A 26,029-nucleotide genomic window follows, 5' to 3' on the forward strand; every position below is an offset into this window, starting at 1 on the left:
CCCTCGCCCAGGAGGGGGTATCCCCAGGCTCCTCCCTCCCTGACCTCCCAGCTCGGGGCACCCCACCCCCCCCGCCCCAGGTCCCCTCCCTGAATGGAGCCCGAGGGAAGGGGAACCACTGAGCACTGGCTCCTTTCCAGGGATCAATCCTCCCAGCTCTGCGAGGAAAGCCCCCGGGAGCAGAGCCGCCGGCTGCCCAGGCGGCCGTGGTAATGAAGTGTCCCTGGGCAGCCCTGGAGTTAGCCAAATGGTCATTAAATGTGATGAGGGGTTTGACGGTTAATGGGCATGGAAGGAATTAATGGCTCATGGTGTGGGGAAGAGAAAGGAGGGTGGAGGGGAGCTGGGAGGAGAAGGCAGAAGCAGGGGGCGGAGGGGCAGGGGCCAGGCAGGGCAGGGAGGGGAAGAGGGAGCAGGGAAAAAAAGATGGGAGAGGCCCAGGAAAGGGAAGGGGACGAGGGACAGAGAGCAGCCGGCGCCCCGACCTTTCACACCTGTTGCTACAGTCACCTCACAGCCACCCTATCAGGCGAGGACACCGCCCCCGTTTTGAGGATGAGGAACCTGAGGTCGGAAACGCCAAGCACGTGGCTCGGGGTCCCGCAACAAGTGAGAGAGGAGGTGGCATCCGAGGGAGGACGGGGGGCAGAGGGACGGAGCTGCGTGGGGAGCTGGCAGCGAAGCAGGTGGCTGGCTGTCCGCGGACCCGGCACTCACAATGCGGTCGGGGGGTGGCGTACTCCCGATGAAACACTCCACTTTGCCGCCGTCACCCCTGACGGCATACTGCACCGCCTCGCTGGAGATAATGGGGGGCCCTGCGAGCAGGGAGACGCGGTCAGGGCCGGCCGAACACGGCGGCACCTGCCCGCCCAGGCCCAGCCCCAGCCCCGAGGGCCGCTCACCGTTCACGTAGAGGGGCACCTCCCTCTCGGCCACTCCGATCCGAGGCACGATGGCCCGGCAGGTGTAGGTGCCGGCATCGGCCTGGGTCACGGACTTCAACAGCAGCTGGTTGCTGTTACTCAGGACCTGGGCAGAGAGAGCAGCCTCGGGTGGGGAGCCGTGGGGCCTGGGCCCCTGGGTCCGGGTGGGGCCCCGCATTGGAGGCATTGGAAAGAAAGCGGGAAGGGCCACAAGTGAATTCCCAGAAGGGAAAAGCGTGCGTCCCCTGACTCTCAACGGGGCCTCGCGGGCTGCGGTGGTTTTATAGAGGACGCAGCCTCTCGGGTGGTCTGTTCTAGGGCTTTTCCCGCCAAACAAGGTAGGAGGTTTCACCCTGGAACCCCTGTTCTGCGATCCTGGCCCGAACTATCTAACGCAGGTGTCCGTAGAGCTGCAGGGTTCAACCTCCCCACCCTCCTGTGTAGGTCCAGCCACCAGATCTCCCCCCCAGCACAGGTCCGTGTGTCCCTCCCACGGCCACCGAACCGGCCAGCTGTTCTGCAGGGAGAAGTGGGTCTTGATCTCAAGCACTGGCCTCCTCCTCCCCCAAATCCCAGGACCCTAGAAGCACTCTGGCTTCGACTCGAAAAGCACTGTTGCCCTTCCCTTGCCCCAACCCCGCTCCCCCGCCAGAGCCAGAGTCCTTCCCCCGCCAGCCAACCCCAGCACTCAAGACAGGCAGCAGGCGTCTTACCATGTTGGAATCCTTTTTGGTCCAGGTGAGGGTGAGGGGCGGATTCCCCACCCAGACACAGGTGAGGGTCACATCAGAGCCAATATCTGTGGTCGTGGGCTTGGGGTCAACCACGATCCGGGGGGCAACTGCGTACAAGGGAACACTAGTGAGGGTCTCAGTCTCATCGGGGGTCAGCTCTAACCGATCCTGTCTCCCTTCTGCTGCCCTCCCACCTCCCCATGCCCGTTCCCACTCCCCACCCCCACCCCCACCCGGACCCTTTAAAGGCCCTCGATCCAGCCCCGCCCTTGCGGCTGCTCACAGTGGACGTTTACTAAGGTGCTGACGTTGGTGCTTCCCACTTTATTGTGAACCTCACAGGACACAGGCTCCGTGAAGAAGGAGTAGTCGACGTTCGTCTGATAGCGACTCTCGTGCGCATCTTCAATCAAGAAGCCCCCCTTGGCCCACCTGGGGAGATGGCAAACAGGGCGGGGATCAGGGCTCGGGTCCCGGTCCGCCACGCCCAGCGGCACTACCCCAACCCCCGGCACCACCCCCACTCCAGGCCCAGGGTGCCCCCAGCCCCCACGCCTTGCACCTGTAGCCCAGGATCTCGGGGTTGGCTGTGGCCTGGCACGTGAAGACGACGCGCTCACCCTCCTGTACCGTCTGTGGCTCGATGGACAGGGTCACCGTGGGAGGGTCTGCAAAGCAGGGGACGGGAAGGGGCTTTTCTGTCCCTCAAGCTTCTTTCTCTCTCTAACACACACACCCAGGCTTCCCCACTGTGCGGAGACCTGGGGGTCGGAGGTCACGTCGCATCAGCTCCAATAAATAAGCCACCTCCCTCACCTTTACCCCGTGGAGCCTCCAGGGGGCCGGCCAGGGTGCGGGACCCAGGCTGCCGCTGAAGGGACAATTGGGATGTAATGGTGCATCGTGGCCACGAGGCGTCAGGGTGGCCCCGCGTGGCTCCCTGAAAGGGGTGGGGGAGGGGCGCCTCCAATCCCTGCCCAGCTCCCTCCCTCCTGTGGGCGGAGGGACCCTGCGCTTAGCATCCCCTGAGTAGCAGCCTGCATTTGGGGATAATCTGACACTATCATTTAAGCGCCCCCCCCCCCCCCAGCCCCAAGAGGCAGGAACGGGTCCAAAGTCCCTTCTCTGAAGCCCATGGGTTGGGATGTGTTTCAGAATTCGGCATCCCCCACAGTCCGGAAAGGGACTGGCACGCACAGACCACGGACTATGTAGGATCCCGCAGGGTCTGGGCAACACCCCACAGTGACATAGGGGATAGACAAGTAAACTATGAAGAGCCTCAGTTCACGTCTTGCCAGGAAATTGCTTCTAATTTGGAATTTCAGAGAAGCGACTGGAGGTCCGTATTCGATTTTCTTCCAAGCACACAGAATTGGAAACTGAGGCTCGCAGAGATTAAAGCACAGCCCAAGTCACACGCTGGCTGAGACCCAGGAGCGGCCTGGCTCGCAGCCGATGCCCCTCCCGACCCTCGGTGCCCACGGCCGCTGGGTGCTCCCGCCAGGGGATCCGTGGGGTGGTGACAGCAAGCATCTGTCCTGGGATCCCCCAGAGGATTCCCGACGGGCACCCGAGGCCCCCTCCCCGCACCCCTGCCCCCAGCTCCGCTGTGGGACCCCTGCTCACGGTGCACATCCAGCTCGATGGAAGTCTCCTTGCCGCTCGGGACGGCCTCGTTCACGCTGCGGCAGGTGAACACACGCCCGATGTCCAGGTCTGTGGGGTTAACGAGCAGCTGGCTGATGGTGGTCTCCCTCTTCCCATCCTTCAGCAGCTCCTGGGGCGGGACAGGCGGGAGGCCGGGTCAAGCCAAAGCACCCCCCCGCCCCCGAACACTGTGGTCAGGGTGGCCCGGCCCAGAGACGGGCTTGCGCTGGAGAGGCATGTCAACTTTTACCAGAAGCAGCCTTCAAACCCCCGGCCCCAAGCTCTCCCCCAGGTTGGCTTTGGTTTGGTTCTCAATCGACAGACTCCATTTTTTGGAGACGTTTTAAGTTTATAGAACCGAAGAGCAAATGCGGTGAGTCCCCAAAGGCCCTGCCCCCAGACCCCACAGCTTGCCCTGACGAACGTGATACACGAGGACACTGCAGGCGTAAGCTGATGAACCCGCGGCCCTGCATCCCTCCTGACGGAAGGCCACGGTTGCCATCGGAGCCCACTGTGTGCGTCCTCCTGCGCCCCGTGGTTCTGAGCCCCATTCCTGGGATTTGTGGAGCGCAGGGCAAGTTCCTCCTCTCTGCAAAGTCTCCGTGGCCATCCCGGCCCTCAGGACCCTCCCAGTCGGTCTGTCCGGCTCTGCTCCGGGCTCACGGATCCTGGCCTCGTAGGTACTATGCTCCGGTGCTCTCCGGCTAGACCGCAGGCCCCTGGAGGGCAGGGAGGGCTCACTGGCGGTCCCACTGGCTCCGTGGTGGCCAACCTGAGGCCCCTGAATGTGGTCACAGGACCCCTAGGGCTGTTTTCCACATTGCAGCTGTCTAAGGGAAACCGGACTGCCTGCCGGCACCGGGCCCTGCGCTTTGACAGCCACACGCACGCCTTTCCCGGGCAGGAGCAGCACCAGTGTGGTTCGCTAGCACTGGCCGCTGCTGCTGCTTCCCAGGGATCCGCTGCCTCTAGTAAACGTAAGAGGAGAGCTGGACCCCAAGTGGCCGTTAACAAATCGGCTTGTTCGGTCGCCAAACTATCTCCAAATAGGTAGCCCTCAAGGAGAAAAATAGCAGGTGTCTTGGTGGTAGAAAGCTAAACACCTGGGAGGCCGAATTCTCCTCGGTCAAGTGGCGAAGCCAAGGCCAGAGAGCGGAGACCTGTCCGAGGTCACACAGCCCGTCGAGGGCAGAGCTAACCCGGCTCCGCCCCCGGGGCCTCCCTGCGCCGCACACAGGCGGGCAGGTGTCCCCCAGGACCCAGCAAAGGGCTAAGCTGTGTGTTTGCCCACAGCTGGCCGAAGGGACCCCACACAGGGGGCGTGGATCCTGATTCCAGCTCCTCCCAGGAGGTCCCTGGGTGGCTTCTCGGTCGCAGCTTCCTCGCTACGCGACGCACAGGCGAGCGCTGCCACGTCAACGCCTCACCTGTGCCACCTGGGCGCACGCGCCCACTACAGGCTGAAGGTGGAGGTGCCCAGGGGAGAGCACGGCCAGCCGTGCTGCCTGCTGGCCGTGTGACCTCGGGCAAGGCAGCGACCTCTCTGACCACCGTGGTGAGTAGGAAAGGACACCTGCCTTACGAAGCTGCGGGGGCTTAGGAGGGACTGTCCACGAGGAGCTCGGCGTGCACCGTGCCTGCATGCAGTAGGTGCTTAATCCGTGCAGCTGGTGTTACCGGCACTCAGGCTCCACTAGCCACTGACTGCACCCCGAACCTGGCAGCTCCCGCCCGCTCCGTGGCTCTCAGCCTCCCCCACTACGTGGTGAGAGGGCTGGACCAGAACGGCCTCCAAGGTCTCCTCTCACGTCTGTGGCCCCCGAGCCTGGGTCGGGCCCACGTGGGAACGGAAGGCGCCCTGAGGCGGGGCCGAGGGGCCCGGGAGGGGGCAGGCAGCGTCTCACCGTGCTGGCCACCGCGCCCTCCTGCTGAGTCCCGTCCCGGAACCAGATGATGGTGGCGGCGGGCTTGGCGTTGAAGGCTCGGCACGTGAGGTTGTGTGGCGTGCCCGCTTGCAGCAGGATCACGGGGCCGCCGTCAATCCTGGTGTCCTCTGGGGGGACTGCGGGACGAGCGCAGCAGCCGGTCAGGGCGCGGCCAGCCCCCACCCCTGGAGGCGTCCCTCCCTCTGCATGACCACCCCGTGGCAGGGCGCTGCTGTTCCCGGGGGGGGGGGGGCTGCGCCCCAGGCCACCGGCCACCCGTTCTTTCCCAGCCCTTGTGGTGGATGAGGGGGGGTGGCCTCAACCAGGGAAGAGCTGGGCACACCCGGGGAAGCCTGGCACGGGAGGGGCTCCTCAGTCTGTGCCGTCCCGGGTGCCCTGTGCCCGGGGGTGGCCTGACAAGCCGGCTCTATCACAGCAGCCTCCCGAGTGGGCCCCCTGCCTCCAGTCCCCCGGCCGTCGACATCCATCACCCCTGGCAGGTTATTTTCTCCGGCGCTGCTAAGACCGTGCGACTTCCCTGAGCAGACACCTCCGATGGCCGCCAACTGCCGCGGGCACCGTCACCGGCATCTCAGCCTGCCTGCCGGTCGGCGTTCCTCCAGCCAGCCCTGCACCCTCCTGCCTCCTCGTCCTCGCCCCTGCTGTCCGTTCCCCCGCCACAACCCGCCAGCCAGACTCTGGGCAGTTCCCAGGCAGGGGCTCTGAGTTCCTGACCTGCCTGGTGTTTGGGTCACTTGGGAGGACGGTCCGGGCCCTCCTCCCAGCCTAAGCTGTCACGCCAGAGCAGCAGGGACCACCCCTTCCAGTCTCACTGGCATTTCTCCTGTCTCCAGCACCTAAGAGTGGCCACAGTAGGCTCTCGCTAACAACTTAAGGGATCGAATGGACCGGATTCCCGACGCCAAGAAAGAGGGGGTCTCTCTGTGCCCCGTCCCCACAGGCTCCTAAACGCTCAAGCGATCCAATCACATGTTCCTCGAAGGTAGGACGGCCTCTCTCTCCGAAAGCCCGAGGTCCGGCACAGCTCGGTGGACGGCAGGCCCTCGGGGATGTTAGCTGAATGGATGAGGAAGGGACCGAAGAGATCGAGGCAGAATCTCGATTATGATCTTCCCGCTGCACCGCGTTCATCGGGCCAGCGGCGCAAAAGGCCTGTGTTTGCCTTGTGCTGGGAACGACCACCAAGACCCAAGGCCAGGGGGCTCTTGGGAGACAGCCCTCGAGCGCGGGCCCTGGAGGCCCGTGGAGCCCGGCGGCGGGCAGGGCCATCCTGGAGGGTAGGAAATGCAGGTCCCGAGCCTGGCAACCGCCTGCAGCCCGTCCGCATCGTGCACGCAGAGTGGTGGGGTCTCCAAGCAGGAGGCCCCGGTCTCCAGCCCCAGCACGTCTGTTTACCTGCTGTGGGATCTTGGCTGAGAGTCTCAGTCTCTTCGCCAGGGGCCCTCGTGAAGGTCACCTGGGGTGCCGGGTCTGGCCTGTAGTGTGCGGGGCCCGAGTGACACGTGACACGTGTTCACTCGGCTGCTCGGACGACGGCCAGCTCCCGGCCCGCCGGGGCCCTGGCTCCTCCCCTTTGCTAGCTGCAGAACCCGGGGCTGGGGCCAGACGGGTGCACGTTTGCAAGCGGGACGGCAAGGAGTTAAAGGTGGAGGGAAACGGATCAAGAGCCACCGCTCGCGGTCTGCTGGTCTGCGTGGACCCCTGCAAGGTCACGCCTGCCGTCTCGCCCAGGAAGAAGGTCCTGGACGAGCAGAGGCCCTGCACGCCGACACGGGCCACCGTGTCCGGACGCAGGAGCCCCCCGGAGGGAAGGCTTCTCCTCCCATGGGCCCTCCCTTCCCCAGAACGCTGGCAACTTTCCCCTCGTTCAGGGAAAGACCATCCCTCTGTCACTAATCTTTCTCTCCGTTTCTGGGGCAAAGGCAAATAGAGCTGTTGAAGTGTCTGCTCGGCCATCAGTTAGAGGGCACGTGTCCGTGTGCAGGCCTGTTTACGAACACACTGTGACAAATCTGTCCATCAACACGCACGTGTGAGTGTGTGTAAAATTCTAGAAAATAACACTGACACCCTGTGACGTCGGAATGAGATCGTGGATGTGAAGCCAGCTGTAAACTGTGGTGTGATCGGCAACATTTCCGCCGTTCGTGGAGCGCCGACCGACGTGGCAACGGGCCGCGTGCGGGCTGCGGGCAGCCCTCACCGCGGGCGTCCTGCGTTAGCGCTTCTGCGGTAAATACCAGTAACCCCAATTTGCAGACAAGGTCCTGGGGCTCAGAGAGGTGCAGAAATGTGCCCAGAGGCAGGAGAGTGAGCTAAGCAGCGGGGCCAGGGCAGGGACCGGGCCCACTGACCCTGGAGCCAAGCCCGTCCCCGCGGTGGCTGGGGTACAGCTGTGGCTGCTGATGATGGGGGGCCACAGGCCTGCAAGTCTATCCCGTGTCTGTGTCTCAGTCCGCAGGCTGGCCTGGCCTGAGGCAGGGGGCGGGGAGGCCACCTCGGAGCAAGGCTGCAGATGGGGGGGGGGGTATCTATCAGGCACTGGACGCAACCCACGCTGGACCCCGCCCTGCCCAGTCTCCAGTCCCCGGTGCCACGAGCAAAGCTGGACGGGAGCAGGTGAGCAGGGAGCGCGCAAGAGATATCCTGCCTCCCTAGCCTGCACGCGGCTGCAGGGGGGGTCGAGAGAGAGATGAACAAGGGCAAGGAGATCCGCACTAACCTCTCACCTCTCTTCCTCCTGGGGCCTCGTCCTGCCCCCCGCTCGTGCCCCCCAAATCACCCAGATAGGCTGGGAAGGCCCACACACGGACCGTGCCCTCCAAACTGGCCACCCAACAGCCCCACTGTGCGCTCCGCCTCAGTCTCCTGCAAGCTTTTTAACAAGGTACTCCTCCATCTAGGGTCCCCGTTGATATCCTCCTCTTCCAGGAAGCCTTCCTTGAGTGACCCAAGACACTGGACGCCATTATAAGCCCCGTTCCTGCGATGCCGAGAAGCTTGGCTGGCCTTTTGTCTTTTATTTCTCTGTCTCTGGGGGTCCGGGTGGGAGAGGGAAGAGAGTATCAGAGCCTCCTCGTTAGGATGGGGTCCTCCGGGGCCCCAAACACAGGCCGTTAGGGAGGGAAAAAAGAAGAGACAAGGACTTCCAAGAATTCCACGTCCCTTAGGTGTCCCGGGCTGGCACGGGGCTCACACACACCCCAGCGAGGGACAGGAGACGCCATGATGGCACCCCACGCCCATCCCTGGAGCCACCCTAAGTCTCCCCAACATCAGTGCCATGCTTTGCTCATCCAACAGGATGAGTGAGCCCCCCTGCAGCCCTGAGTCCTCGCCCTGCGGGGCCCTGACACCCTGTCACCTCACTGCCCAGGCCCTCCCGGTTCACAGCTCCCCGGGGCAGGAGCGGCAAAGCAGAAGTTGCTAAGGAGAGGCTGGTGGCCCCGTGACGCATTAGCGACGGGCAGACTGATCCCCAGGGGTCGTGACCTCTTTGGGTCACAGTGCCAAAATGGCCCAGGCGTCCCGACTCCTAGCCCAGCCTTTCCCTGACAGAAGGAAGACTTCTCATGACCTCCCCAAACCCCAAGTAAAACCCTCCTCGTGTCCAAGCTCAGGGTCTCAGCTCCTCCCTCCCCGGGGGTTTGTTCCCCCATCTCAGCGATTTCAGTAGGAAACGGGGAAGGGGCAGCACGGAGGGCAAAAGGGAAGAGGGAGGGTCTGGGCCGCACCAGGCTGGAGGGAGCCCGTTGTGCAAAGGGCCCCAGCGGGGAGGCCCACAGAGGGACATCTGCTCCGCTCCAGCAGGACCCAGCCCCCCGACCCCGGGTCTCAGCCCTCGGGGCTCATTCCTTCCGGTCCTGCTCCCTGGGGCTCCCGAGGGGCCTCCAGGGGCTTCTCAGTGCCCAGGGAGGAAAGGAGACGGTGTGGTGCAGCAGGGTAGGGGCTGAGTGAGGAGGAGGAGGGGCCCAAGGGGCAGTTGCCGGGGCCGGAGGCAGCAGGGGGAGGACGGGAGCACCGACACGCCTGGGCCAGGAGGGGATTTGTCTCCACCCCCCTGGCTCTGCCCTGACAGGGCCTTATGTTCAGCAGGCAGAGCCCGGTCCGGCCGGGCACACCGGGCACCAGGCCTCACGCACCCACAGTCCCGCCAGGGGAGGCCCACGTGCCTGCTTTGCTCTCCTCTGCCGGACTGGGCTTTGGGAGAAGTTTAGAGAAGGATCTGGGGGCGGGGCGGGGGGGGGGGCAGGACAGGCATGAGGCCGGGAAGTGAGGAGTCCAGGGGACACGGGGGAAAGAGCCCCCGAGGAAGGGGGGGCCGGGGCATTACTGAGCACGGTGAGCTTGGCCCGTCGTGAGCGCAGGGCGGCCTCCGTGGCCTGGCACTCGTAGGAGGCGTCGTCAGATAGCTCGGCGTCCGTGATCTCCAGGTTGTACTGCCCAGCTTCTGCAGAGCCCATGACCCGGTACCGCGGCCAGGCTGCAGGGACACACAGGGCGAGCGAGGTGAGCCCCCCACCCCGTGCCGGCCTGGGAACCAGCCTGGACCACCCGGGCCCACGAGGGCCCAGACCGGTCCTCCTCCCCCCCACCCTGGCCTGGGAACTCGCCACAGCGGATAAGATGGATGAGGTCCCACGTGGGACACTGTGATGTCACCCCTGGGGCAGGAGCGACAGGGACACCGGAAGGGGGAGATGAGAAGAAATCTCCAGAGCTGTTGGCGGACAAACGTCTCTCATAATAATAGGAAGAAAAGAGGGGGAAAAAAGCAGAGAGGAAAGGGGAGGGAGAGGGGGAGGGCATGTGGGTGCTGGAAATACAGGGCATCGCAGCACAGATGGGGCTCCCTGGGGCCGGGGGAGCCAAGGCCGCACCCTTACTCGTGATGCGAGGGGCGGACGAGGCAGGGTCCTCCGGCGCCCTGAAGGAGCCCCTAACCCACACGGTCCCTGTGGCAGGTGGGCCCCTGAGCCTCCGGACCCCTCCCCTGCAGGCTCCCACCCCCTCCCGGGCACCCTTCTCCCGGACTCCCCAGCGGCTCCCTCCCGTTATCTCCCTCTGTCCAGGGAACGTTGATCCTTCTCAGTCCATATCTATTGATCTCTCTCTCCCAGTTTCTCTCCTTTTCTGTCACCAGTAGACCCACCAGCCCACCCCTCTCTCTGCAGGACAAACCCCCCTCCCTGTACTAATGTGCAAAACCCACCGCCAACAACCTCAGCCCCCGGACGCGACAAAGAGAACAGAAATGCACGGCCCCTCCTGTGCCGGTGTCGTGACGCTGCCTTACGGCGACCAGTGACTCTTCACGAAGCATCTTCTCTCATCTGGTTCACAAGTCACAAACGCCACTCATAAGCCCGTGACTATGACGCCTAGTTTTGCACAGCAGCAAACTGAGGCCCAGAGAGGGGAAGCGGCTTTCCTAAGGCCGCCCGGCTCACAGGCGGCAGAGGCAGAAGAACCGAGGTGTCTTTCTGCTCATCCGCTGGCGGGAGGCCTTCCCCAAAGCGCCTTCCCTTGCTCCGTCATACAGGAGGCTGTTGGCTGTGTTTTCCTGAATCGTCACGTATGCTTTAGCACCGGCTGCGTCTTCCGGAATGCGTAGGGAAGTGAGTGCCCAGGCTGACACCAGAATGGCTTTTCGGCCTCTGAGCAGACGTCGCCCGGGCAGAGGCAGGAGAGGGGACTCGGAGAGGAGCTAGAGAAGGGTGGCCGCCCAGGAGCGTGTGCTGGGGACGGGGCACAAGGACAGGAGAGGCTGGATGCTGTCGGGGGGGGGGGAGCAGCCCACTCACCTTTGAGGCCCTGGCCCATGCCCAGCGCCAGCCCGTCCTTGGTCCATTGCACGATGCCCGAGTAGTTGAGCAGCACACAGGGGAGCACGGCCCGCTGTCCTGCCACCACGGTCTGGTCGGCCGGCTCCTGGCTGAAGCGGGTCTGGGTCCCTGGCGGAGATAAACGGGCACGGGGTAAGGCCACGCGGCAGGGAAGGGGTTCCAGCAAGCGGCCACCCTGCAGCCCCTGCCCCACTGCAGCCCAGCCCTTGCCTCCAAGATGCACACGCTCGCCCCGGATTCCCTCCTCCCCCCACCCCCTCCCCGGCCCACGGGACCGGACCGGGTTTCAGGAGCCGAGGCTCAGCTGCCAGAGGGAGGGGCACGGTGTTACAGAAGGGCCTGACACGGGGCCGGGCCAACCCTCTCGTGCTGCAGGCAGGACACTGAGGTCCGAGGGGCGAGGAAATTACCCAAGGGTGCCGGTGGGGGCGGGGGGTGGCGGGAAGCGAGCCGCAGAGTGCAGCCTCGACCCCGAGGCTCGGCCCTCCAGCTCCCGGGACTGGCCCGCCACCTGCTGCCTCCCTCCACCCCCCCTCGACGCGTGCCGCGTCCACGACGGGGTCATACCACCCCCCCCTCAATCCCGGGGTGTGGATGTGCCACAGTACCCTTGCACGTGTCATAGGAGGCACAGTGAGGTAGCACATGTGCGCAGCCACGCAGGACCGTCCCCGAGGACGCACGCAGTGGGCGCGCGAGGGCGGGTCCGGCCACAGGCTGCCTGGGTCTCCGGGGGCCCGCGACGAGCCTCGGAGCCCAGTTCTCAGCACGCTCGCCTGCCCCACCCCGTGTGGCTGCCCCCTGCCCCCCCCCCAGCTCCGGGGCACGGGTGCGGACACGCGGACGCGGCGCCCCGTGCCGAGCCGCCCGCCGTGGGGGAGCCGAGCGCGCGTGTGACTGTCCCGCTCTCCCTCCGGCTACCGAGCCACACATGGCCGCCCGGCCGGGAGCGTTTGATTAGAGAAGCTGCTGCGTAATTGCCTTTAATTGTGGAGCCCAAATGGAGCAGGGAATTGGACTGCGGCTGCTCCCCCCCCATCCCCCCACCGGCTCCCACCCCCGTGAGCCAGCGCTGGTCCCGCCGGCGGGGCAGGCCCGGGCACCTCGCTCCGGCCGCCGGGGCCGTGCGGAGAGGGGAGATGGCAGAGGCTGAGGTCTGGGGCCTCCGAGCCTCGTCCCCAATCTGTCAGCTTGGTCCAGAGCTCAGGGGACTCCTCCCTCTCCTTTCCCTCCCCAGCTCCCAGGTCTCCGCAGAGACCACGGTCCCCGCATCCAACCCTTTCCAAAATTTCTCTCTTCTCCACTCCTCTGTGTAAGCAGAGGGAACCTGTCCCTCCTCATTCTGAGACCTCCCCCGAAGCCACCAGAGACAGGCCCACCCCCCCACCCCGCCAGGTTTCATCCCCTCCCTTCTGTTTCCGCCTCCAGCTCCATTTCTCCCCTTCTCTCCAAACTGGCCCCACATTCTCTTCTTCCAGGAAGCCCTCCTGGATTGATCCCGTAGCTCCTTGGACAAACACAGCTTGTCTCATCGCCCAGCCCTGCTGTCACAGCTCTGTCCGTGACGTTCCTGTCCCAAACTGTAAGAGTCTATGCCCATGTTTTTGTCATGGGGAAGAAGGCAGCTGGTGGGTGGGGGCATATGACCTACTGATTCTACCAGAAAGGAAACCTCTCCTCCAAAGCCAAGGGCCGTGCCATCTCCTCCCTCTGAGTCTCCCTGGACATCTGACACCCACATTGTTTGCGGTACACAAAGGGGACCGAGAGAGAGAGAGAGAGAGAGAGAGAGAGAGAGGGGGGGGGGGCAGGGCTGGGAGTGATGGCCAGCGTATGATTTAACAGAACGAGGCAGCCTCTGCTCTCGGTTTAGCGTACAAATTCAGCTCCTGGGGTCCGCAGGGGCTGGGAACTTAGAACCGGCGCCCCTCTGCACACTCCATGGGCAGCCCCCGACTCTGCCGACCTGCCATCCATCCCGCATTTCCAGGGATTCCAGCGGCAGGTGCTGAGATCCTGGGGGAGGGGGTGGGTCAGGTGAGCAGCGAGCATTATTAATTCAGGCATTGCCCTCATTATTATTCAAATTTATTCATATCTTTGCGCATTCCCTAGTGCTGCTACCCGCTGCGAGCCCCCCCCCCTCCCCCACGCACGATTCTCCTTCCCAAGGCCCTGGCCCCGGAGCCCAAGTCACCGTGCCTCAGAGATGGGACTCGTACTCACAGCCTTCTTGTGTGACCGGACACACAGGAAACACTAAGAAGCTGACGCTGCGGCAGGATGGAGTGTGAAGCCGTGTGCAGAGATGGGGACCTTGTCGGAGGGAGGGGCCGGTGGCTTGGGCATGCCCCCCCCACCCCCCAGCCCAGCTGGCCTGCACAACGACAAGTCTGGGCACAGACTGCAGGGTCCCTCTTAGGAGCACAGGGGTCATAGGAGCACAGGCAGGTTTGCACAGTGCCTGCACCACACTTCCTAACTGCGACCTTGGCCAAGTCACTCTCCGAGCCTCCCGTCCTCACTGGTAAACCGAGGCGTGATAACGCCTGCCTCCGGGCTTCTGTGAAGGCTCGTGGGTGAGGCATAAGGCAGGCCCGGTACCTCCCCCTGCGTGGGCCCACTCACTGCGGCTACGGCCCTCCCCGCCCCTTGGCAGCCGGATAGAGGCACCCCGGAGACCGGAGCGGGGACATGACAGAGAAGGCGACACCCATCGATTCGGGGATCTAAGAGTGGAACCTGCTTTGCTTTAGGCCTACTTGAAGCAACTCAGCCGGGAGACAGAGGGATGGAGGCAATGACCCTGAAGAGTCAGAGGGGAGGGAAGATGAAGAGGTCTCGGGAATCTCACTCAATGGGAGGGCAGCCTGGGTCCTGAACCTGTGAAAAGCACACGCACGCACGTTTTCCTGCCCCAAAGCAGCCCCTGCAGTCAAGACAGCGTCTGAGACAGAGGCCGGATCCCGCGGGTTGTCCTGACCTGGCTGCACGCTGCCCTCATCAGCTCCTGCGCCCTCTCCAGGCTTCTGTCACCCTGCCTGGTCGGGGGCAGGGAACCCTGCTCTCCCACTCACCTCCTGTGAAGTCTTCTCTTCCATGGCTCCCCGCTCGCCCTTGGAACCCTTCTTGCTCACTTCTTACCTCTGCTATCGTGTGGTTCCCACTGTGCTGCCCACCCCTGCGCCTGAGCCCTGGGGGCTCCTGGAGGCTGGACTGTGTCCCTCAGAGCCCCCTGCCGTGCTGTCCCAGCACAGTGGCCTGGCTGCCAGGCCCACAGCAGGTGTTCCGAAGAAGTAAGCACTCTTCGCCCCGCGCCCCACCCCCTGACCCCATCAAGGAAAGGGAGGCAGAGTATGCCTGTCCCGGTCAGGCTCCTGCGGAGGCAGAGACAGGGCAGGGGACGGGAGGGGACAGCGTGGGGCCACACGGACTGGGGGGAGGCCGGCAAGGACACCCACACGGAGGAGGCCGAGGGAACGAGGGGCAGACTTGGTCCTGGTGAGCAGGAGGCCAGAAGAGGAAAAGACAGGCCCGAGGCGGGGTCTGCAGGGAAAGGCAGCAGACGGGACCCAGTGACAGAGACCTCAAGAGTCACGGAGCCAGGCCAAGGCAGGGGAGCGTCCCGGAGACGGAGGGGAGAGGCAGAGGGCCTCTCGTGTTCTGCACACTTCTTCCCCTTAGACGTGTGTGTGCCGAGAGGCTGGGCAGGTGCCCCGACCCGGGACAGGGGACCCCCCCCCCCCGGCGTCTGCAGGCAGGTGAACAGCTGGGGAGACACGCCGAGCACAAGGGGTGGGGGGGAAGGGGCTTGTGCTTCTCACCCGAGCTGAGGACGGCTCAGAGCTGCACGCACCCCTATCCCTCCACCTCCCCGCCCCCCTCTCTCCCAGGCCTCCTTCCTTTCAGGTTCCCTGGGCACCCCCCCCCCCGACTGCCCACCCACCTCTCGCTGCCCCCCACTCCAAGCCCCTCCCCCATTCTGCCCCCGCATTGTTTGGGCTTCTGGCTACAACGCTTCTCACGGCCTGCCTTGCATCACCGGTTACTGGTGTGTGCGTTTCGGTCTCTCCCACTCTCCTGGGAGCCCCTGGAGAAGAGACGCTTTGATTGGCCTCCCTTGTCCCTTCAGTCCCAGCAATGTCCCTTCATAACGATAACTCCCAATTAGGAGATGCCAGCTAGGCACCAGGCACCGAGGCAGGTGCCTCACAGACATTTCCCGCCTGATAATCCACTGCACGGTGGTGGCTGCTCTCTCCCTCTTCGAGGAAAGGGAAATGAGGCTCAGGGCGCTTATGGCCCAGACATTGCCTGGTGGCAGAGACGAGAAGGATCTCGGCCTTCTCAGATGCACGGCCCCTGCCGCTGGCACCGTGCCACGCCACAGGAATACGCAAGAAGCATTTCCTGGATGCACGTGACTCACGGCCCCCCGCCCCGGAGGCCCTCTGCGCCCGTCCACGACTCCGGATCCCCACGTTTCGCCTCAGACTTCCAGCATCATCCCGTGCGCCTCCGGGGAGGGCCGTGCTCCTCGACGCGGGGCTGGCCAGCACCCTGCAGCCACAGGGGCCTTGGTCCGCGCGCTGTCACCAGCCACGGGAGAAGCTTGGCGTGCATACCCCTACGCGGAGGACGCAGCGGTTCCCAAGGCTGGAAGGACATCAGCAGCACGCAGAGAGGCTTCAGCGATTTGCAAAACGCTAAGTGTTGAGCCCCCAACGTCCACCAGCAGCCGTCATAACAAACAGCCCCTGCCTGTGAGTGCCAGTCCCGGGACCGCGCACCTCCCCGGGGCCAGCTCACTTCCCGTACAAAAGCGCCCCATGAGGCGGGCGCCAATATTCTCCCCAGTAAGGATCTGAGGCTCAGAGAAGAGCAACTTCCCGGCAGCCACACAGCTGGTGAGTAGCGGCGCCAGTGAGCAGAGCAAAGGGCCAGGACACCTGGCTCCCGGACTGTCACCATGCCCACCCGGCCACTGCTGTCTTCCCTACTCTCACCACCGCTGGCACCTCCCGGCACAGACAGGCCATCGTGCAAGGGGGCCCTGGTGCCTCTGCACCTCCCCACTGATGCCGCCCCCTGGGAGACCCTCTCCTCCCCCACCCCTCCTCAGCCCTCACGTTCCCAGGCGACACTGCCTTCCCCAGAGGTAGTTATGCCAGGAGAGGCCACCTGCCCCGGAGTCCCCTCCCGTTCCCGTTGGGCCTGGTGAGGACAGAGGTGGAGTCCCATTTCTGACTCAGAGCTAGGAAGTGACCTCTAGCGTACAGATTCTCAGACACACACCACGTGCTCCTTGTGGGCACGTGTGTCCCGTGTGGAGCACGTGTGCACACGTGTTTGCTGGTGCACACACACCCACCTCACACATGCAGTCGCCGGTGCGCACACACCCGTCCCACACACGTGTTCACAGTGCACACACAGCCCTCTCGCACACGTGTTCGCCGGTGCACACACACCCGTCTTGCACATGTGTTCACGGTACACACACACACCCGTCTTGCACACGTGTTCACGGTGCACACACAGCCCTCTCGCACACGTGTTAGCCAGTGCACACACACCCGTCTTGCACACGTGTTCATGGCGCGCGCACACACCCATCTTGCACACATGTTCACGGTGCACACACACACACCCGTCTTGCACACGTTTATGGTGCACACACACACCCATCTTGCACACATGTTTATGGTGCACACACAGCCCTCTTACACGCGTGTTCACGGTGCACACCCACCTTGCACACGTGTTCATGGTGCACACATAGCGTGCTCGCACACATGTTCACTGGTGTGCACACAGCCGTCTCACACACGTCTTCACAGTGCACACATAGCCCTCTTGCACGTGTTCGCTGGTGCACACACACCTGTCTTCCACACATGTTCATGGCGAACACACACCCATCTTGCACACATGTTCACGGTGCACACACAGCCCTCTCGCACATGTGTTCGCTGGTGCACACACGCCCGCCTCGCACACGCGTTCACTGGCATGCACACACCTGTCTCACACACGTGTTCACAGTGCACACACAGCCCGTCTTGCACACATGTTCACGGTACACACGCACCGTCTTGCACACATGTTCACGGTGCACACACAGCCCTCTCGCACAACCGCATGCAGGCACATGCTTCTGCACCCCACGGGCCCCTGTCCGCGCCCGTGCCTCGGCACACGTGTTCCCAGAGCCCTGCCTGCCGGGCCAGCCAGGAACCAGAGAGGGAGTGGGGCCACGCACACGAGAGGCCGAGGAAGCTGGGCTGCAGGAGAGGGGCTGGCGGAGGCCGGGCCCTGTCTCCCCGGATTTATCAAACATGCAGTAATGAGCCCCCTGGGCGGAGCCGTCCCCGAGCTCTGCACTCCAGATTGCTGCTGGTTCAAAGGGAAGCCTTTGATTCGCACCGACAGCTTTCAGATGGAACTAAATCTCTCCACACTGCACTCCTCCTCCAGCCCCGCTGGCCCCGGTGCCTGCTCTCACATCTTCGCTCGCCCACCGTCCCCCCCAGGCCCTCTCCCCAACCCCAGCCGTTCCCTTCCTGCTCCATGAAAAATACAACAGCCTGGGGGGGGGGGGGCCCTCCCGTTGGCTCTTCTCATCTCACGGAGAAAAGAGGATCATGATTCTCCGGGGCCGGGCCAGCCAAGGGGAAAGGAGAGGAGAAAGGCAGATTTGCACCTTTGATAGAGGAGAGAAGGCAGCCGAAGGGAGGGAGGGAGAAGGGGAGGGCGGGAGGGGTGCCGGATGGGGCGGAGAGAGCGAGGACGCGGGGAGCAGAGACACGCGGATGCAGACAGAAGGGGGCTCGGGACCCTGGGGCCAGGAGCTCCCCGCTCCCGGGGCACGAGGGCCGTGGCTCTGCCGATTTGGAGGACACAGAGTCCAGCCCACAATCAGAAACGTCCAGATGTGACGTGGCTTTTTCGAGAGGCCCTGACAGGTGATGAACCAGGGGTCAGGAGGCTCCCAGCAGGTAACTTCAAGTGTGGCTGAGAACGGACCTCCGGGTGAGCCCCCAGACAAGTCTGCAAACATTCAGACTATCAGCGCCCCCAGCCTGCTGTCTGCCAGCCTTCGTTTCACGGTCTGACCTGAAAAAGTCACCCTGGGCAGCAGGGGCCTCGGTGCCTTGACTCAACCTCCCCACCAACCTCCCCCACCCTCCCACCCTCCCACCCCCACGCCAAGTCACAGGCAGAAGAACCCGTCTCTCCTCCCTCCCCCCAGTCTGCCTGGCCAAGCCAGCCTGATGCCATCTCCAAGGCCGGGGTATGGTAGGGACAGCCGAAGGGGAATCTTTCCAGGGACCAGATGGGATTTTACAAGTGGCCACAATCTGGCCTGGTTTCCTTGCATTTGAGCAGACCACAGAGGCCGGCTGCAGAGGCTGGCCCCAGGGCCCCGGCTGGTACTCCCAGCGATGGGGAGCATGGGCTTATTGGTCTGGGCCAGTGGATTAGTCACGGAGAAGCAGGACAGAAACTTGAAAGAGACAAGGGCACCTAGCCCAGCCCCTGCCAGGGAGGGACAGACGCGCTGCGGGCCGGAAGTCAGGAGATGTGGGCTTGTCTGGTCCCGGCGCTGCCCCCACCCAACGGGGTGACTTTGGGGAGGTCACTTCACTTGTCTGGGTCTCAGCTTCCTTAAACTATAAAGAGAGGGAGCTGAACGCTTGGACCCCAAGGGCCTTCCCGCTGTGATGTTCTAAGATTCTGCAGCGTCGTCTGCTGTCCCGGGGCCTCAGCCAGGCCTTGCTGACGCTCCAAGGACTCAGCTCTGTGCCCGTCCCTCTTGGACTGTGAGGGAGAGGGCCGGTGCACCTGCAGCCGGGCCAGTCTGGCAGCCTCCCCACAGGGTGTAGAGGGCAGTCTGTGGCTTTGTGACACTAGGACCGTGGTGCAGAAGACCCAGATGGGGCCCCAGCACAGGAAGGAAGGCCACTCTTTGCTTCCCCTGCAAGGCACTCCCCACCAGTCCTCCCCGCATCCCCTGCGCTAGGCTCAGGATGGGAGAAGGGGGGGCAGAGGGCGGGCAGTCCCGGTCTCGGAGGTGACCTGTCAGCCCAGGCCCACTCACAAGGACTTTGAGCTCCCGAACTAAAAGACACTGGCAGGTGCAGCTAGACACATGCACCCCTCCCCCACCGCGGCTCCCGTTTGGACCTCCAGCCCCCTCCGCCCTGCCAGCCCAATGACACCCGGGCCAGACCTGATCTGACAACTCTATGCAAATGTGCCCTGGCAGGGGACCCTGAGAATGTTCTCTGGGAAGGACAAGGGCACCGTGAGCCCAAGTGGGGTTGGCCGTAGCAGGTATGACAGCGGGAGCAGGAAGGGGAGTGGCAGGAATGGTGGACAGTTTTGCTGAAAAACCGAATTTCAATCTGGCTTCCGTGGGAAGGGAAGGGCAGCGCGGGAGAGGAGGCAGGTGGCTGGCAAGGACTTAGTGCGGACAGGGGACACAGAGGGGAGGAGGGGGGCGGCCGGGGCCAGGACTGTCACAAAGCCAGAGGCCCGGGAGATGGGGCCAGGTGCTGGGAATGGTGTGGGGGGCGGGGAGGGGCGGCAAAGGAAGCGGGCCCTCTGCCGCCGCCCGACCCTGTACCTGCTGCCCCCCAGCCGTCCCCACGCCCGCAGAGCGGCGGGGAAAAGGAGCAGAGAAAGAGGAAGGGAAGGGAAGGAAGAAGGAAGGAAGGAAGGAGCCGAGGTGCCCTTGGCTGAGGTGCTGAAAGAGAAGGAAACAAGACAGGAAAGGGAAACAAGAAAATTCAATTAGAAAGAGAGTCTGAAGGTCAGAGCGGCACAGGGCCTTCATCACTAATGCAACACCTTTATGCGAAGAAACTGAGGGTCGGTAAAGGAGAGACGTATTCGGGGCAGGCCTGCCTCCCCACCGCGGACGCCCCGTCGGCAGGCCGCCCAAGCCCTGCCCATCCTGCACAGGCGGCAAGAGAGGAGAGGACGAGTCCTTACCCGGAAACCCTCCTTCTCCAAAAGGAGGGAGGGGAAGGGACAGCGAGAGGGAGGCTACAGAAAAGAAGGCCGGGAAGATGGACAAAGCGGGACAGAGAGAAGGAGGCCCGGGGCGGTGCAGGCGGGGGGGCAGGGATCTGAGGCCACCTTCTGGCCAGGCCATGAGCATTTAGGTCAAGGGAAAGGAGTGAAATCCTTGAGAAATGGAAGGGATTTCAGAAAGGATTAGCCAGGCAGGGCCAGGAGGAGAGAGTGAGGTGGGGCAGCGTCTGAGGAAACTCCAGGCCTGGTCTCCCCCCCACAGAGCAGATGGCCCATCTGGCCGGGTCCCTCCACAGGCGTCCTGGGGGAGGCCTTCCAGAGGGGTCCATGCACCAGCCTCACCTGCTACCCCGCCTGCCCGGCCCGGGGCCCAGCCCCATTCCCTCCTCCCGGGGCCTCCGGCGAGTTCTCAGCTCAAGGAAACCTTTTCTCAGTTATCCCGTTAGGGATGTGGCTTCCGTGTACGGTCTGGCAGCGGCCAGAATGGGACCCCTGAGTCTCCCCTGCCGCAGGCTGCAAGGCCAGGAAGAAATGCAGGCTGCTTCCCAGACCTTCTCGGGATTGGTTTCCTGGCACCTTTAGGAATGGTCTCCAGAATGAATAGCATCAACTCAGAAATCCAGAAGACGGAGGCGGGCAGGAGTAAGGATGCGTTCTCCCGCCTTCACCCTGAAACCAAGAGCCTTGGGGGCGGGGGGAGGGTGCCGGGGTGGTTGAGTGGGTTAAGCATCTGACTTCAGCTCAGGTCATGATGCTGAGGTTGGTGGGTTCGAGCCCCGTGTCGGGCTCTGTGCTGACGGCTCGGAGCCTGGAGCCTGCTTCGGAATCTGTGTCTTCCTCTCTCTCTGCCCCTCCCCTGCTCGCGCTCTGTCTCTCTCTCTTTCTCCAAAAAAAAAAAAGAGTCAGGAGACTCGGGTCTTCTCCTGCCAAGCAGTGGCTCTTAAGGACACCTGTCCGTTTCTGAGTTGAATGAGCTTTATTGTATTTCTGCACCCCCTCCTGCCCCCTGCCCCCCCTCCCCTCAAAATTAAAAAAAAGAAAAAGAAAAAGCCCAGGAGATCTAGGTGTTAGACTTTATCTCCTTCTGGGGCCGGGAACCCTTCGCCACAGATGACCTCAAAGATTTCTCTAGAACTTCCAGATGGAGCTAACAGACTTTATGAGCCAGGTGAGCAACTCACACAGGGAGGCACGGGGGTGGGGGTGGGGGGCTCTAGCCCAGCACCGACTCCCCAGCAGTGTCTCTGAGAAAGGCCGACTTCGCAGACACACCGCAAGCCCACGGCACCGGGGCATCCCCAGACTCCATCACTTGGCCTCCATTACAAGCCTCCACGCCAGACATCCGTGACCGTGGCCCCGAAGGGACCAGGCTGGTTTTTACCCAGATAAGAACTTTCCAGTAGCACAAGGGAGCGCACCCCCCAGCCCTAGAGGTGTTCAGATAAGGGTGGACGGTCGCCTGTCCACAATGCGCCAGAGGGCTCGGGGTCATATTTAAGGTCTCTTTCTTTCAGTTCTGGTGCTTTATGATGCTATTTACACACCTCCTATACTTTCTTCTTACTTAGACACGCGCCTATCAAATAATCGGTCTGTAACAGTTCGATCGAGGTGGACTGAAATGGTTTGCGGGACCAAGGTTTAAAGGAAGAAATTCTGAACAGAGCCCAGGGGCAGAGAAAAAGAACAGGTCAAAAACCGGGCTAGGACAGAAGGCAGAGATATAAGGAAAGCTTTTGTCTCCGGGCAATTAATCATGAAACTCAACACGTCAGCGATGGGGCCCAAGCATAGAATCGTGTCAATTTAGACCCAAGGCTTGGTCTGTAGCAATACCGTGTTTCATTAGGGCTCCTTTTCCACAAGACTCGTAAACTCTTTGAGACAGCAGATGTAATCATACAGGTGCATTTTCCAAAGCGACGAGGGCAACAGTGCTTTGCGCACAGTAGGTGCTCAACAAATGCTTGCTGTTGGACTATTTGAATTAATTTATGGATAAAGCAACTGAACCCAGAGAAAGTCAGCTCCCTTCAATATTTATCCACTCATGCGATAAATACGCTGTTGGTGCCGAATGCAGAGCAAACACTGTCTGGGCGCTGGGCTGGTCCCGCCTCCCAGAGCTCAGTCTAGGAGACACAGCCAACGATCCGGGCGGCACAGCACGACGAGTGCCATGGCGTAGGAGCAACGGAGGAGAAAGTACCTTAGATGAGTGAAAACGCTGCATTTTTCCGTACGTCTGACTTCCATACTGGTCTTCCCCTGGCCTGAGACGCGGATCTTGCTGGCCTTTGCTAGTTCTGGCCTCCTCCACTCGTACAGGCTGGACACTGGGGGCCTTGCTTGGCACACAGTAGATATTCAATAAATACACACTTACTGATGAGAAGTGCATTGAGGCCTGACGACAAGCAGGATTTCAACAGCCAGAGAGCGGGAGGAGGGCATTCCAGACAAAGGGAACAGCATGAGCCAAGCCATGGAGACATAAAGGACCAGTGAGCAGTTGGAAGTCACTGGAAACCAGGCGCAGAAAGAAATTGGAACTAAGGTCATAGCTCTTTAAAAATTAAACGCTGTGGGGGCGCCTGCGTGGCTCAGTCGGTTGAGCATCCAACTCTTGATTTCGGCTCAGGTCGTGATCCCGGGGTCGTGGGATCGAGCCCCACGTCGGGCTATGTATTGGCCATGGAGCCAGCTTGGGATTCTCCCTCTCTCTCTCTCTCTCTCTGTCTCTCCCTCTCTCTCCCTCTCCTTCTGCCCCTCTCCCACTCACACACTCACACTCTCTCTCTCTCTCTCAGAACAAAATAAATAAATAAAAAGTAAAATTAAAAATAAACCCTTTCCCCCTGTGGGCATATTCCTCAGTCTCCACCTTCCAGAAACTTCTGTGCTGTTGAGAGACACTGGACACAGACCAAGACAGAGGTGTAGATTCAGAAAGACCAAAGCGGAGGCCAGGTGGCTGATCCAAGGGGCAGGGAGAGCTGCAACGTGTGGGCCCCGCCGGGCGAGCGGGAAGCAGAAAGGCGGCTACTTGGTGCGTGTGTGCGTGTGGGGGGCGTGCGTGTGTCCTTGTTTGCGTTCACGCCACTCGTGAGCTTGTTACTGGGCATCCGTACACGAGTGTTGGGACGTAGCCACCATAGCTAGGACATTCTAGGCTTTTCCAATTAATCTCCATTAAAAAGATTTCCCCCAGAGGCATTTCTGGAGGCCCCGAGTTGGGGTCATCTGGATCAATCCTCCATAAAGTAAAGCAGCTCCGACCGGCTGCCGAATCGATCCGTCTGACTCGGTTCATCCTGCGCGTGCAAGGGGCGTGGAACGTTAATCTGCTGCAGGAGCCCAGGGAGCCCGAGGCCCGACCCCCCAAGAACAGGGGAGGCCCGGGGACGTGGAAACCACTCCGCGAACCACGGCCGGGGGTCTGCAGGACATCGGCGGCGGACGCACGACCAGGGTCCATGGAGACACCTTCTCGTCAAGCCTGTGCACGCTGACGACTCTTCCTGGGACCCGGACGCTTGCAAAAGCCAGGGCAGCTCTGACGGGGGCCGGTGGTGAACAGAAGGGGAAGAGCAACTCGCCCGTGTACGTGCCAGTCACCCTGCCACGGCCTCGCAACCTTCAGATCCCCCTCCTCCAGGCAGGCCTCCCGGTGCCACCCAAGCCGGCCGCTCTGGTCTGAGCCCCCATCAGCTTCCCGCACGCGCCCTTTTCAACTCTTCTGTTCACCGATATCTTCACTGATCTGGGGACGCCCAGCCCTGCTCGCTTGTCCCCCCACCCCGTGTTCCGTGTCAGCCTCGGGGCCACCCAGACACCAGAGAAGCCAGGAGCAGGTGGCTGACGGAGGTGCTCACTAAGGTTGCATGAAGAGGGGCTTGGGGGTCTGTGGCAAAGAGGGTCAGACGTCCAGGTGCGGGGGAACGTTGGAGAAGGCAGCCTGCCTCTTCCTTCCTACCCTCCCTGCATCTGATTCTCTCCTTCGCTATTTGAGGTCCTGTGTGCCCCCCACCAGGGGAATGGCGGGGGGGGTTTCCTTCTTCCACCTCCGCTGTCCCCAGTCTCTGCAACAACCTAATGATTGCTCATTTCGCTGCCCAGCCCTCGATGGAGAGAACTTCCCTTTGATTGCTTGTGACACGGATCTCACAACAAATTTAGCACCTCATTTCCCGGATGAGCCAATATTCCCCCCTCGATTATCTCCCTGCGAGGGGGACGGGGCGCCGTGCATTCCAAAGAGCAGCTTACGCCTCCCCTGGTTATCAGAGTCGATCAAGCTCACCGTCCTCCCAAGGATGGATGCGGTGAGGTGGGAGGAGGTCCTCACAGGAGCACAGGGGGGCTCCGAGAGCCAGGGAAAGGAAGAGGAGGGGGGCAGGGAGGACAGTGGGGAACAGAGAAGCCTCTGGAAACCCGGGCCCTCAGCAGGTGTGTGTGCAGGTTCTCCGAAACGGAAGGTGGCGGTGAGTACGGTCTGCTGTACTCAGATTGCTCAGATCATTCTAGACCTTCCTTCCCAAGCCTCTTCTGAGATCCTGGCACCTCATCCAGCCGCCCCCTGATGTCTCAGCATGGGGCTAGTCGGGGGAGGGGAGGGATGACCTGGGGCCTCACTGCTTCACCCAGGAATGAAACAGGGAGGGGGAGACACTCTCTACTCAGCGCCCTGACTCCAGCATCCCCGACACCTCGTCTCCCGCGGAAATGACTTTTCTCAACAAAATCACCAGCTCCTAGCTGGGCCGCTGGAAGGGACAGGTGTCCTATGAGGCATCTGCCCCACGGGACTGATGAGGGGAGCGAGAGGTGGTGAGGTGAGTTGGAGGGACGGGGCAGAAGGTTCTCTGAAGGCAGTCAGCGGAGGAAGGGCAGACGGGTGGGCCTTGGGAAATGGACCAAAGGAGGAGGGAAGGAGAGATACGGTCACGTCACTTAGAGCCCTGGCTACACGGGAGACGGGAAGGTGCAGGACACAGAAGATGGGAGCGAGCCTGGGGCAGGGGTGCAGAAGTGCGGGGCAGGGTGGGTGGGAGACGGCTCACCTGTCCTGCCCAGGACAGGGAGACGGAGAAGCGGGGCGCAAGGGTCGGAGGCTCCAGGACTGAGCTGCGGGACGGCTCAGCTGTGGCAGGGATGCAGGGAGGGCGGACGGAGGAGGAAGAGGGAAGGAGCAGGGCTGATACCGGGAGGACCAGCAGATGGCTGCTGTCACTAAACGGATTCCAGTAAGTCAGGGGGGCAGAGCCGAGCCCAGGGACGCCAGGGGAGGGGCGGTCAAGGAGCAGAGCCCGGGGCGGGGGGGGGGGGGGAGGAGAAGCCTCATGCCAGCCTGTGTTCCCATTTCCACGGCAACCCCACACCCCAGCCCACCTCCACGCCAACGCGAATTCCCACCGGAACCTAATCCTAACGGTCATTCAACCCCGAGTCCCAACTCAGCCGAGCTTCAAGGCGGCCAGCACCGCAAACTCCCTCAGCGCCTGCTCGGCGGAAGTGATTGACAGATGCCGATCGAATAAAGGAGCACGCAAACCACACCTCGACCCCCACCCTTAAGTGTAGCGCGCTCAGGCCTGACCCCCCTGCCGACGCCAATGCCCGTGCTGGGTGCCGGGCAAACCCCGGCCCCAGCTCTGGCCGGCGGCCACCTCGGTCCTAAGAGTCACCGTCCCTAAGGCAGCGCCACTTCCTGACGGATCTCAGCTCGTTCCTGCCCCACCCCTCCGGCTGGATGGTTACAGTTCGACCTGGGGACCAAGTCAAGGTGGGGGTGCCGGCCCGAGCTCCCAGGCTAATTACGGGTGCTTCCTTCCTCTTGTCTCCAAGCCAGCTGCCCAGAGCCTTCTGCCCTAGGAAGTGGG

The 26,029-nt window shown here is 62.6% G+C and overlaps 1 protein-coding gene across 1 annotated transcript in view; it reads right to left on the reverse strand.

Annotated features, from left to right (window-relative positions):
* The window catches only part of KIRREL1 (kirre like nephrin family adhesion molecule 1), a 46,530-nt gene that overhangs the window by 3,318 nt on the left and 17,183 nt on the right, over positions 1 to 26,029 (reverse strand). The window contains exons 6-14 of the mRNA XM_047092631.1: positions 11,064 to 11,280; positions 9,593 to 9,742; positions 5,218 to 5,375; positions 3,290 to 3,440; positions 2,223 to 2,328; positions 1,944 to 2,092; positions 1,640 to 1,767; positions 906 to 1,032; positions 718 to 818 (exon numbers count right to left, since the gene is read on the reverse strand). Coding sequence (XP_046948587.1) covers positions 718 to 818; positions 906 to 1,032; positions 1,640 to 1,767; positions 1,944 to 2,092; positions 2,223 to 2,328; positions 3,290 to 3,440; positions 5,218 to 5,375; positions 9,593 to 9,742; positions 11,064 to 11,280 — 1,287 coding nt within the window. The remainder of the gene's footprint in view (positions 1 to 717; positions 819 to 905; positions 1,033 to 1,639; positions 1,768 to 1,943; positions 2,093 to 2,222; positions 2,329 to 3,289; positions 3,441 to 5,217; positions 5,376 to 9,592; positions 9,743 to 11,063; positions 11,281 to 26,029) is intronic.

The sequence above is a fragment of the Lynx rufus genome, unplaced genomic scaffold, assembly GCF_022079265.1.
Source record: "Lynx rufus isolate CCGP_SWC_20201006 ecotype Redwood Valley unplaced genomic scaffold, mLynRuf1.p SCAF_31, whole genome shotgun sequence".
Classification (NCBI taxonomy): domain Eukaryota; kingdom Metazoa; phylum Chordata; class Mammalia; order Carnivora; family Felidae; genus Lynx; species Lynx rufus.